This window comes from Trichosurus vulpecula, chromosome 8, assembly GCF_011100635.1.
Source record: "Trichosurus vulpecula isolate mTriVul1 chromosome 8, mTriVul1.pri, whole genome shotgun sequence".
Lineage (NCBI taxonomy): Eukaryota > Metazoa > Chordata > Mammalia > Diprotodontia > Phalangeridae > Trichosurus > Trichosurus vulpecula.
The window spans coordinates 187,029,047-187,041,406 of NC_050580.1; the positions used below are offsets into that span (position 1 = coordinate 187,029,047).

Genomic DNA, 12,360 nt, shown 5'->3' on the forward strand with positions numbered 1-12,360 from the left:
TAGAGCACTGAGAGGTTAAGTGATTTGCCTAGGGTCACAGAGCCAGGATGTACTATTTGCAAGTATTGTCTGATTCTTCATGATCCCATTTGGGGTTTTCTTGGCAAAGATGCTGGAGGGGTTACCATTTCCTTTTCCAGTAGATTAAGGGAAACAGAGTTAAGTGACTTGCCCCAGGTCACACAACTAGTGAGTATCTGAAAAGGCATTTGAACTCAGCTCTTTCTGACTCTAGGTCCAGCGCGCTCTTCACTATTCCCAAAAGTCAAGACATCACTCTATGGTGTCACTGGTCCTCTTCAAAAACAAAGACCAAACAACAAGAAGTATTTACAAGGCAATAAACTGGAGAAAGGGTAGGAGAAGAGTAAACTGGTGAAAAATGCCAGATCGTTATTTTATTTTCCTTTTCAGCAAAGCTGGTTAAAAGAAAACTGAGTAAACTCTCAATTTTAATTTCCAGGTGAGCTACTAACTCTCCATCAACACACATATAATCAGGATTCAAGATATTAATGGAAACTCTGAAAGTCACATGAACCTTTTCTCCATGACAACAGCTGGGGTGACTAATCAGGCATTTCCTGCTTTTACAAAGACACAGATATTTACTGAAGTATAATGCAGTCGGAGGAGCCTAATGGAAATGGGCAAGTTTGCCTAAATCAGCAGCTGTACCAAGTTACTGATATAAGTGCATGTGTTAGACCCAAACATAGCCTTCTGGATTACTGGGTGGGAAGACCTGCAAGGGAACAAACATTTATTAAGCATCTACTTTGTTCCAGGCACTGTGCTAAGCACTTTACAAATATCTCATTTAATCTACACAACAACCCCGTGCAGCAGGTGCCATGATTATCCTCATTTTACAGTTAAGACATTATGTTAGAGAGCAAATCCCCCCCTGGTACGGCCCTGTGTGAATATGTGGGTGTACAAAGCCTAGAAAAGGGAAATGGTGGGGGGGGGGGGGAAGAGAGGACCAAAGAGGATGGGATAGGGTTTTTTTTTAAATCAATTAATAAAAGCCAAAGCAAAACCAAGAAGGGATAAAACATCATAAGTACCTTCAATGCTCTGCGGACCCACAAGATTCATAGCTTGATGCGCCGGATATTCTACACGGGGCCTGGCAATGCCCAGTTGTTCCATCACCCCATGGAGCAACCTTTGAATATCTGCTTCTGAGACTCGGTCCGGGGTCCGAGGACTATGGGCATATGACAGAGTACATCCCAATGCCAGCCAAAACACCACGTTGTATAAGACAGTGGGCAGCATCATGGAGACTATTCTCACCTGAAAAAAGAAGAGAGACCAACTATCAACTGACCACAAGGAGAAAGGGGACTGTGTAGTTTTCAGAAGAGGGGAAAAGTAGGCAATTGAAACTCTAGGTTACTGAGCTTGACTGCAAATCCTGGTAAAATTCAAGGTTTGTGAGTGTTTAGAGACGGAAGAGGTGATCACTATGATGCAGTGTGGGTGTAATAAGAACAAGTCAAACGAACCTTATTTCTTTTTGTTGTCAGGGATTTGAACATAGTATATCTTTATTAACAAAGTATTTTATAATACTCTTTTGGGCAAGATGGAGAAATATGGACTGGATGACAGTACAGTTAGGTAGATTGAGAACTGGCTGACCAATCAGACCATAAGTGTAGCGATGAATAGACTGACTGATGTCAGACTGAATGGAAGAGTGCTATGATGGAATGAAGCTAGACTCTGTCTTTGGCCCTAATCTATTCAAAATTTTTTCCAGTGACTTAGTGGAAGACATAGGTGGCACGCACTTAAATTTTGAGATGACACACGGCTAGGAGGTACAGCTAATATACTGAATGACAGAACAATGATCCAAATGGCTATTGACAAACTGAAGCTAACAAGGTGAAATATGACCATGAGAGGGATATCGACAAAGTCTGTGATCTCATTGGGATAGGGAACTCCTAGATGAAGAGTACCTCTAACAATGCAAGTCAATACTCTGCAATATATAGTTTCAGAGTTGCCGTATTGCCAAGGTGATATTCACAAAGGTTGCAATTGTAATGAATATGCTAACTTGGTTCTGTATCGCAAAAGATAACAGACTCTCCATATAGAAGATGGACGAAGCAAAACATTTATTCAGACACCAGAGAACCAAATCCCAAAACCATTAAGTCCAATCCATCCCAGTAACATAGAGGTTAAAACACATTATCACAGCAGAAAGCCACTACATTCCATAGCCTCTCTCCTAACTGACTCCTTGCCTGCCATCCTCTCCCTCCCACAGCTCTAACTGCTCTGAGCATTTCCTGCTCCACCCTTTCCTGTTCTTCTTGTTCAGTAAGCTCCTCCCACCACATGTGACTTAGGCTTCCTGTGACGTAAGTAGGTCACATGAACCTATTAATGGATGGGGAAGATCTTCAAATTTACATTACCATTACAGTTGCCCAGAACATTGAGAGATTTAAGTGACTTTCCAGGGGTCATATAGCCAATATGCGCCAGAGGCTAGATTTGAACTCAGGTCCTTTTGGCATTAAAGCCAGATTTCTATCATGGCGCCTCTCTATAATGTAATCACAGATTAATAAAGAAACATTGTAAATGTGGCAAAATATATTAGAGATAAAAGTCCTCCATTTGGGTTTAAAAAACCAACTATCAAGGGCAGGGCAGGAGAGATGTGGCTATATAGTAATTAAAGTGAAAAAGATCTGGTGGATTTGATGGACCGCACAATTCCATACAAGTCAAAAGTATGATGTGGCAACACAACATCGAAATCAAATGCAATCTTGCTCTTTATTAATATTCAAAGCCAAGGAGGTTGTGGATGGCCCTGGTCAGACAACATATGGAGCATTGTATCCAGTTCTAAAAACACAAGGGGCTGACCAAGGAAGTGAGGAGACTTGAAACCATGCCATATAAAGATTAAAGGAATTGGGATGTTAAACCTAGAGAAGATCAAGGAGATGGTTACCTTAAACTTCTGAAAGTTTCAAAAGGGCCACAATTTGGTGCTTGAAAGAACCCAAGAAGTCATCTAGTCCAACCCCATCATTTTACAGATGAGGAAACTGAGGCCCAGAGAAGCAAAGTTACTCGCCCCAGAGGAGGTTTGTAGCATAGCTGGGATTTTGAACCCAGCTCCTCTGACTCTCAATCCAGTCTGACTCTCTTTCTGCTACACCAGACAGAGTTGGTTCTGGACAACATAACATGGAACCATGAATAGAAATGACAAGGAAGCAGATTTCACATTAATATAAGGAAAAACTTCCTAACAGACTTGTTGAAAAATGAGATGGACTACTTAGGGAAAGGGGTATAGGTCACTACAGGTCAAGAATGCTGTATCTCTATACATGTTCGGGTACAGGTTGCACTATAAATGAGCCTCTGAGACCCCTTCAAAACCTAAGGTTCTGTGATTCTAAGGGATATTCGTGGTGCCACATCTCTGATTGAACTGGCAGGCTCCAGGACAATTTGAATATGATCTAGGGAGTTGAAAACTTACTAGAGGGTTGGTACCTTGACTCCACCCAGGCAATCACTTTTAGTGGGTGTGCAGAGCATGACACAAAGTTAGGCGCTGCATGTAAATAAACACACATACAACACCTTATGTGAAGTGTCTCTACCTAGCACAGTGCTCTGTACTCAGGAGAATCAATACATGAAATATCCAATAACACTAGGCTAGGGGAGTAGTCCCAAATATTTTTCCCTTTTCACAATCCCCTCTGAAATCACAGAATCACGGAATTTGAGAGTTAGAGGGACCTCAACAGCCATCTAGTCCAACCCATACATGAAAAGAAAACTCACTTCAAAATACTCAACTTGAAGAGCTCCAATGAGGGGGAAGCCACCACCTTTTAAAGTTGTTCCATTTTTAGACAGCTTTAATTGTTAGGTATGGGGCAGCTAGGTGGCACACTGGATAGAGCGCCAGGCCTGGAGTCAGGAAGACTCATCTTCCTGAGTTCAAATCTGGCCTCAGACACTTACTAGCTGTGTGACCCTGGGCAAGTCACTTAACTGTTTGCCTCAGTTTCCTCATCTGTAAAATGAGTCAGAGAAGGAAATGGCAAGCCAGTATCTTTGCCAAAAAAATCTCAAATGGAGTGATGAAGAGTTGGATGTGACTGAAATGACTGAACCGTAACAAAAATTGGTAGATAATTTTTCTTAACATCAAGTCTACACTGTTGTCTTTGCAACCTCCATCTCACATTCCTGTTTCTGCCCTGTGGGGCCCAAAAGAGTAAGTCTAATCTCTACTCCACATGACACCCCTTCAAATACTTGAAGACAGTCATTATGTAGCTCCTGAATCTTCTCTTCTCCAGCCTGAACATGCCCAGTGCCTTCAGATGCACATCACCCCTATGATAATGTTCAGGTAGTGATAACTACCATATAACCAATCAAAAGAAAAACGTGGTATTTTCTTGCTAATAGGAGAGGTATAGTAGTAATATCATCTCCCCTCTTCTCTCCTTCTGCCCAGCTCTACCCCCTGAATAGCAAAGACTAACAAGAATGAATTGATTTCAAATCATAACAGTAAAAGAAGGAAAAGTGAGATAGAATATGAGTAGTTTGTATTAATGAGTTGTTGCTGATGCCATCATTCATTCACTCAACAAATATTAAATAAGGACTTAAAAAGTGCACTCATTATATTAAGTGCTAGGAGGGAGGTAACTTTCTATTTGCTTTGAAGTACCTTACAATCTAATAAGGGCAAATGCAAGAGTATACAAGTGACTACAATACAAGAAATATATAAAGGCCATATGAATAGTATAAGATGTTATCATTGAGGAAATTCAGAAAAAGGAGAAAGTGAATTCAATTTTTAGAATATGTATTGGGTATCTTTTAGGCTAGCTAGGATGACTATAGGGCAGAGAACTAGTGTTGTCAGACAAAGAACACTGATCCAGGAAACCAAAATTCAAATCCTGATACTGGCACTGTGGGACCTTGCACAAGTGATTTAACTTCTCTGGGTCTAAGATAGCTCACCTATAAAATGAGAGACTTAGCTCTTCTTAAATGATTCCTAAAGCTCTTTACACCTTTCAGATTCTGTGAGTCTTCTTCATGATGGAGGATATATATTCAAGTTGGGCTCCAATCGAAAGATGGGAGAGGATGATTTTAATAGGCAAAGGTGAGTGGGGATCAGGGTGATGGTGTTATTCTGGGCAGAACGAATCGGATTTTTTAAAAGGCAGGAAATAATAACTGAAATATATATAATGTTTTAAAGTTTACAAAGCTGAAAGTCCTGAGTTCAAAAACTCAGAAACTTAATAACTGTGTGACCCTGAACAAATCCCTTAATCTTTCTCAGACTCAGTTCCTGAAGAAACTGAGGTTAAATGATGTTAAGTGACTTAACAAAAGTTGAACAACTATTAAGTGGCTAAGCTAGGACTCTGAGTCTTCTGTGACGGGGGATGCTGGTAAATGTTTAATTACTTCTGGGAGCTGGGGGAAGGGAGGGAGGAATTACACACATTTTAAAATTTAATCCACATTATCAAGATTTTCTCCAATCCTTTCTTAGGTCTTGACAACGAACAAAACAATAAAGGAAGCCCTGATTTGTAATGGTAACTAATTTCCAAGGTGAAAATGGTCACATCGAAAATTTGATAATTGGCTCTCTCAGATTCTAGCTAGCTCTAGCACACCCCTGTGACTGCCTCCCAATCTAGTAGTTCTACCACAGTATTGCTTCCTACCTGGAAGAACAGTGTCTTGGATGCTTTTGTCTCTATAAGCTTCAGGGCTTCTACTTTATTGACAAATAAAGACATATGGCAGTAAGCAGAAAAAGTGATCTCTAGCATCATCACTTCTCAGGATTTTGAGGAGCTGAGGAAGAGCTGAGGTGAACAAATCAAACTTTAATCTCCATTTCTCCCATCCTTAACTCCTCATAACAAAGAAACAAACAAAAATTGCTGGTCTCAGCCTATGATTTCATTTTTTAGGTACATAATTTTTAGTGAGAACATTTCTTCTGCCAATTAAGTTTCATCCAGGGTGTTACATGGCCAGCATGTATCAGAGGTTAGATCTGAACCCAAATCTTCCTGGCACAGACCAGCTTTTATCCATTACAGCATGCTTTCACAAATTGCATAGTATTTTTAACTTTTCAAAGCATTTCCACCTATCTCTGCTCCTTTAATGGAGTTGAGAAAGAGGGAAAAAAAAATCAGCTCCTCCAGGCAGTCTGTACTAAATCTTGGCTTCTCTTTCTACTCCACCGCTGTCTTTCTCTGTGCAAAATCATTAACCTTGCTAGAATTATCCTCCACCTCCAACCAGTCAGTATCTCAGCTCCCTCTCACTTCTCCTTTTCCACCTATTTCTCTCCTTCTACTTACAGAATAGACTAACTTCTGGGCAAAATTAGGGAACGAAGCTAGTTTTTCTTGCTCACTCCGTCTCCACCCCCCACCCCCCCCCATCCCCCGGAAATGCTTTCATCTAAAGTGGTTTGGTTTGTTTTGTTCAAGAAAAAAACAATACGACTTCCCTCTATTTTAAATCCACCCTAAGAAAGCAATGAAAGGACCAGCAGCTTTGGGCCAGGGTAGAATCTGCAATTCCTGCCAAAAAGGCAGGTGGCAGCCAAGTCCCTCTCCATCTATCTCCATCACTCCCTCGGAGAGCGGAGGCGGAGTGTGTGTCTATCTCATCACCACAATACAATTCTGCACAGATCTCCGCCCTGCCCCGCTCCCCCTTCACCCTCCCCCCCCCACCCCGCCCCAGTCCCCAACCCTTATCTCTTTCCTCCACCTCTACCTCCTTCCCCAGGCTGATTTCCCCCAATTTACCTCCCACAGAATTTAATTCTCATCCTCTCTCCTGCATCCCAAACCAAAGAACCGGGCCTCGGTTCCAGCCCTCCTGCATCCCCATCTCTTGAGGGAAGCGCTAGCCTATGCAAGGGTGTATTCAAGGTAGAACCAAAGAGGGCGAGGGGTGAAGGGGACGGGAAACGTGCCTCACTTCCTCAGGGCTACTCACCCGTTCGGCTAAGAGGGGAACTCCTGCGAGGGTCTGCCAGCTCTCTGGGCCTGCCTTAAAGAATCACTGGTGCGTCACCCCCTTCCCTCCGTAACTCTGGCTCCGCCTTCCGCTCCTCCCCTGGGCAGGTGGCTCCACAGCAGCCTACTTCCAGCAGCCTCTCCATTCCAAGCCTAGCTCCTTAAGCGCCCCACCTCCCCAACCCCCGGCGCCTGGACCACAGTGCCCACAGATGGCTATAGTGTGCGCCCGCCTCTTCACCTTTCTCCAGCTTCCCTCAAGGACAAGGACAGTACTTAAACCAGCTCCCACGATTCTCTCTTTTAAAGGTGTAAAGGGCGGCTTGTGTTATCTTTTAGCCCGAATTAGATTAGTAATAATTAGCATTTATAAATTTAAAAAATTAGCATTTACATAGCGCTTTAAAGGTTGCAAAGCTCTTTACATTTGTCTCATTTTTACCCTCATGACAATCTTGTGAACCTATTTTACAAGCGAGGGAACTGAGGCTGGGAGACATTAATCGACTTGTCTAGGATCACTTCTCAGTGAATAAGTATTTATTTCAAGTCAAACATTTCATCGCTGCACCACCTAGCTACCCTAATCTAAGTGTGAGCTTCTGCAGCAGAGACTATATCTTATCTTTATATCTGCTCCAGGGTCTAGCGTGGTGTACTTAACATAGGCTTTTAATGAACATTTGTTGAACCAAAAAGAAATAACACAAATCTCTTCTATGCTGGAAGAAAGGATATCCTAGTGTGTTTCTCTCCCTCCTCAATCATGCCATCTTAGAAAGGATTTTAATTACAAATTCCATTTTTTTTTGAATTGAGGGAAGGTAGCAGGGCATACACACAATGCTTTGTAGACAGGAGACAACAGGTTGAAATAGTGTCAGGAAATTTGTAAAGATCTGAGGAGTCTTTGGTGGTGGATGAGATAATGAAACAACTTTAGAATAAAGGAATTCAAACCCATTTTTGCTGGTGGTGGTAGTGGGAGTGCAGTGGGCAGAGGTGTGGTATGAGAGTCTGAGGGATCCTCTAGGAAAATTAAGGTAGATATACATTTGAAAATCGCTATTTCACAGGACACAAAGAATCAGCTTCAAACCTGGAGGTTTTGACCCTGGGTTAGTTTAATTTCTCAGTGCCCCAGGCAACTCTAAAACAAATCTAGTTGCAGAACACTTGCCAATATGCATTCATAGGAGTTCCCTTCACTGATGAAATTCACAAGTTAAAACCAAATATAAAAGTTCAAAGGAATGCAAGACCTAGAAATGGACAGCATGGGGCAATGGACTTGAATTAGTAAACCTGTGTTCTGATCTGTAGTCCAACACATAAAAGCTATGCCCAGCTACAGCGAAATATAGTGAATAGAGAGCTAGCCTTGAAATTGGGAAGATTCGAATTTAAGTCTCGCCTCTGGTACATACTGCCTGTGTGTTCCATGGCAAGTCACAACCTCTCCGTGCTACAGAACTATCTTAAACTATAAATTGTAAAGAAGGTGCTGCTGACTCCATTGATTAGAGGCAGCCTCCTCATCTGAAACATCCCTATGTCAAAGAAATTACAGGTCCAATCTCTATGCCTAAAGCATGTTTAACCATGTTACTCCTCTACTCAAAAGATCTTTGGCAACTTTCTATTACCACTAGGAAAAAAATTTAAACAACTGTTTGACATTTAAAATACCTTTCACAATCTGGTTCCAAGCTGTCATTTCAGATTTAATTCTCAGTATTCCCCCTTGGTTACTCTACCAAACTAGTCTTTTAACTTTTCCCCCTACAAAACATTTTATATTCGATCTCTGACACATTTGTTATCGTTTCAGACAAGTAATTTTTCAGGACATTCTTATTTTAATACCTATGCTAAATAAATAACATTTAAACACAATCATTACAAGCCTTCATCTTAAATTGAAAGTACATTGATGCTTCAAATGTCATCAAAATCCAAATTATTTGCATACAGAAATCACCAAAGATCAAAGTTGCTTCAAGTTTTACTCTTCCTCCTTAAATACTTTTAATTACAAATATGACAAGACAACAGTTACAAACATGTTTGTGCAAATTAAACATACAGTATGGCTTAAAAGTCATCAATTGTTTCTGCATCACAATCATACTACATTGATTGGTCTGATTTAGACGCCACAATATAACTCAGAATGATTCGAACACATTATAAAAGTCCATGCAAATGCACAGCAGAACACACTTGTTCTAAGTATATGTGATGCTGAAACACTTTTTAAAAAACAAATGGGAAGTTTCAAAAATGTTGTATCAATAGTAAAGGTATCAAATGTAACCTTCCACAAAGATTCTGAACATTAACAATACAAGAAATAAGACTAAAATAAATTTATTTCCTTGACATATCTAGCCTTTTTCTTTGTGAAATTTTATCTAACTTAGGAATTCGAAGAGGCACTAGCCTAGTCTTCCTTTCATTTTCAAAGCCATTTATTTAAAAAAATTATGTCTTAAAAACAAGTTCTCAACTCATAAATCCAGTCAGAAAATTTTTGTAAAAGTTAAATCAGGGCAGTGATATTTGTACAAGCATAAAAACCCAAGACATTTGGCACTGAAATTTTAAAACATCCAAGAAAAACTGATAAAAATCAGCCTGAGCTACACACTGGCATGGATATATGCTACAGTTCAAGCACCAGAACCTTAATCCTATATACATTACTAAATCAAGAAAAAATGTTCTATAATTACAGTTCCAGAGGTTTGGTTGTTGGCAGTAGCTGAACCTTTGCTATTGGATTCTTTGGAGAACCTTTATACCAAACCCTTTCTCTTCCTGATGGTTTTCTGACAATAGTCTTCTCTTGTGTGCCAACAGAAAAAGCTGTACTTGTATTTACAACAGATTTTAATGATTCATGATTAGTTAGGTCATCCAAAACCGACTTGATTTGGCTACCAAGTATCACCTTCTGTTTGCAAACTCTTGCGGGTCTCACAGAAGTACTCCATGAGTCTGGGTGTCTCTTCACCTTTGAGCAAGGTTTAGAAGATAACTCTATGCTTGATTTGGAAGTTAGCTCCGTGCTTGACTGGGCAAATGACATAGACTCTTGTCCTCGCTTATGCTCTGAATAAAGAGGAGCAGCAGAGGAATTATTTGATGTGCTTTCTATATGAGAAGAAAGATCACTATCACAGCTCATGGATTTAACCAATGGAGAAGGCACCTCCCTCAAACTGGCCAACCTCCCCGATTGTCTGTTCATTTCTATTAAGGAATTTATCCTTCTGACAGACTGACGAACAGGAGTACGCTGAAATTTCAAAGGTGACTTAGCTTTGCTTTCAGTTCTTGAATCATTTAATGAAAGTTTATTAAACCAATGTATATGGTCTGAAACCTTTCCATGATCTGTCATTTGAAAACCCCCTGGAAGAGTTTTATCACAAGTTTGTACCAACAACTGCTGCTGAATAGTTCTTATGTTCCTAGGTAACTTTGATATATGACATGTAATCTGTCCTAAAGATTTAGTGACAACTTCCTCGGAACTAGAGCAACTTGGTTCATTTTCTTCAATACTAATTTTAGTCTCTTCCATTGTAATGATTTCTTTGTCTCTAGGGAGATCTTGCTTATTTGTTTGATCATTCCTGGGAAATTCTTGCTTATTTAAATAGTCCTTGGGCATATTTAAATGAAGATTCTCATCTAACTTAGTTGCTTTCTGAATTGTATGAGATTCCATAGTGGTGTCTTTTACCAAATTTTGAAGTTGATGTACTAAGAAGTTTTGCTGTGAAACAATGGAATCCTGTTCATTGGTATGATTTTCATCATGCTTTTCCACAGATAGCATTGTCGTTTCATGATAGTCTTTAGCCTCGGTTAGATTCTTCTCTGGACCAAATTCTACATTAGGCACTTCACTTAATTTTTCTTTCCTTAAATCAGATTCTAATGATGGATTGTCACTTATCAAAGCATTAAGATTACTTCCAGATTCAGAAAATGCTTTCTGAATTTTCACTAAAGTTTCTGTGGTTAAATTATTTTCATCTCCACTAAGAGAGCTCCCAGTTAGGCTGTTTTCATGTTTATCATTTACATTAATATCTGTGAGTTCACAAGGCAATTCAGGTGGTATTTCAACTGTAAGGACAGGTTCAGAAGGATTACTTTCCTTGTCAAAAGTTCCCACAGGAAGTGATGTCCCATCTTGAAAATCATTATTATTAGGTGCAGTCCAAGACATTCGGTAATTCACATCATCTGTTTGTTCTGGAGTTTGCAAATTTTCTTCAGATTTGCTAATATGCTTTGACCCTGAAAATGAAATGGTTCAGAAATTAAATACATTTAACTTAATCAATTTATGAGACACCAATGTGTCAGCTCACTTTATTTCCAAAGCTCCTACATTAAAACAAATTTAATCCAGTAACAGAAACATTTTTAAAATGTGAAAGTTGATTGTTATTTTAACAGATAACTTGTCAACTATTCATAAAAAGTAATCACCAGTACAAATACTTTGCACAAGTATTAGGATTCAATGCCAAGATAACTACGAATTGTCTTTTTCTTTGCTAATCTTTAACATTTTTCTAAGTCTTTTTAGCAAATTATAAGGATATTACACATACATACCTTTCTTTGTTAATCTTTCATCAACATCTGGGCTGAAAAGCAGTCCAGTTTTTACAGATTCAATCCTATTTTTAAAATCTTGTTGACTTGCAAGTCTTCGTCCAACATGTTCATATCTATTCAAACCAGAACATCTGTTCTTTTGAGAAAAACAAATTTTAAAAGCTTGGGTTATGAAATTAATTACTCATTTACAAATTATAAGATAAAGTGAAACAATGATTTCAGAAAAATAACAAGACTGATGTAAAAGAAATTAATAATAATTAACATTCTAGGGGAAGTTTTATTCAGAATAACTACAAAATAGAAAAAGTACATAGGAGTCAATCTACCAAAATACACTCAAGCCCTAGATAGATACATTTACAATATGCTCCTTAAAATAATAAAAAAATTACTTAAATAAGCGGAAGGATATTTTGTGCTGATGTCAGGGGCACACCAGTATAATACAAACGATGATACAACCAAAAATAATATATTTAGTGCTATTCTAGTCAAGTAACTGAGTGTTTTATAGATACAAAATAAGGGGAAAAATTCATTTAGAGGAAAAAAGACCTAGAACCTCAAGGGATATTATGAGAAAAAGTAGGAATGAAAAAGGAATAGTATTTCTAGACCC

General features: G+C 39.2%; 2 protein-coding genes across 4 annotated transcripts in view; both read right to left on the reverse strand.

Annotated features, from left to right (window-relative positions):
• LOC118830141 (neuroendocrine protein 7B2) overlaps window positions 1–7,178 on the reverse strand; it is a 70,798-nt gene extending 63,620 nt beyond the window's left edge. The window contains exons 1-2 of one of the 2 annotated variants that reach the window (XM_036737040.1): window positions 7,075–7,178; window positions 1,071–1,302 (exon numbers count right to left, since the gene is read on the reverse strand). In XM_036737040.1, the coding sequence (XP_036592935.1) occupies window positions 1,071–1,287 (217 nt within the window). In that variant the 5' untranslated portion in view covers window positions 1,288–1,302; window positions 7,075–7,178. The remainder of the gene's footprint in view (window positions 1–1,070; window positions 1,303–7,074) is intronic. The other variant, XM_036737039.1, reaches the window with a different exon arrangement.
• Window positions 7,179–9,093: 1,915 nt separating this feature from the next.
• The window catches only part of ARHGAP11A (Rho GTPase activating protein 11A), a 36,035-nt gene continuing 32,768 nt past the window's right edge, over window positions 9,094–12,360 (reverse strand). For both annotated transcript variants that reach the window (XM_036737038.1, XM_036737037.1), the window contains exons 11-12: window positions 11,733–11,871; window positions 9,094–11,408 (exon numbers count right to left, since the gene is read on the reverse strand). In XM_036737038.1, coding sequence (XP_036592933.1) covers window positions 9,826–11,408; window positions 11,733–11,871 — 1,722 coding nt within the window. In that variant the 3' untranslated portion in view covers window positions 9,094–9,825. The remainder of the gene's footprint in view (window positions 11,409–11,732; window positions 11,872–12,360) is intronic.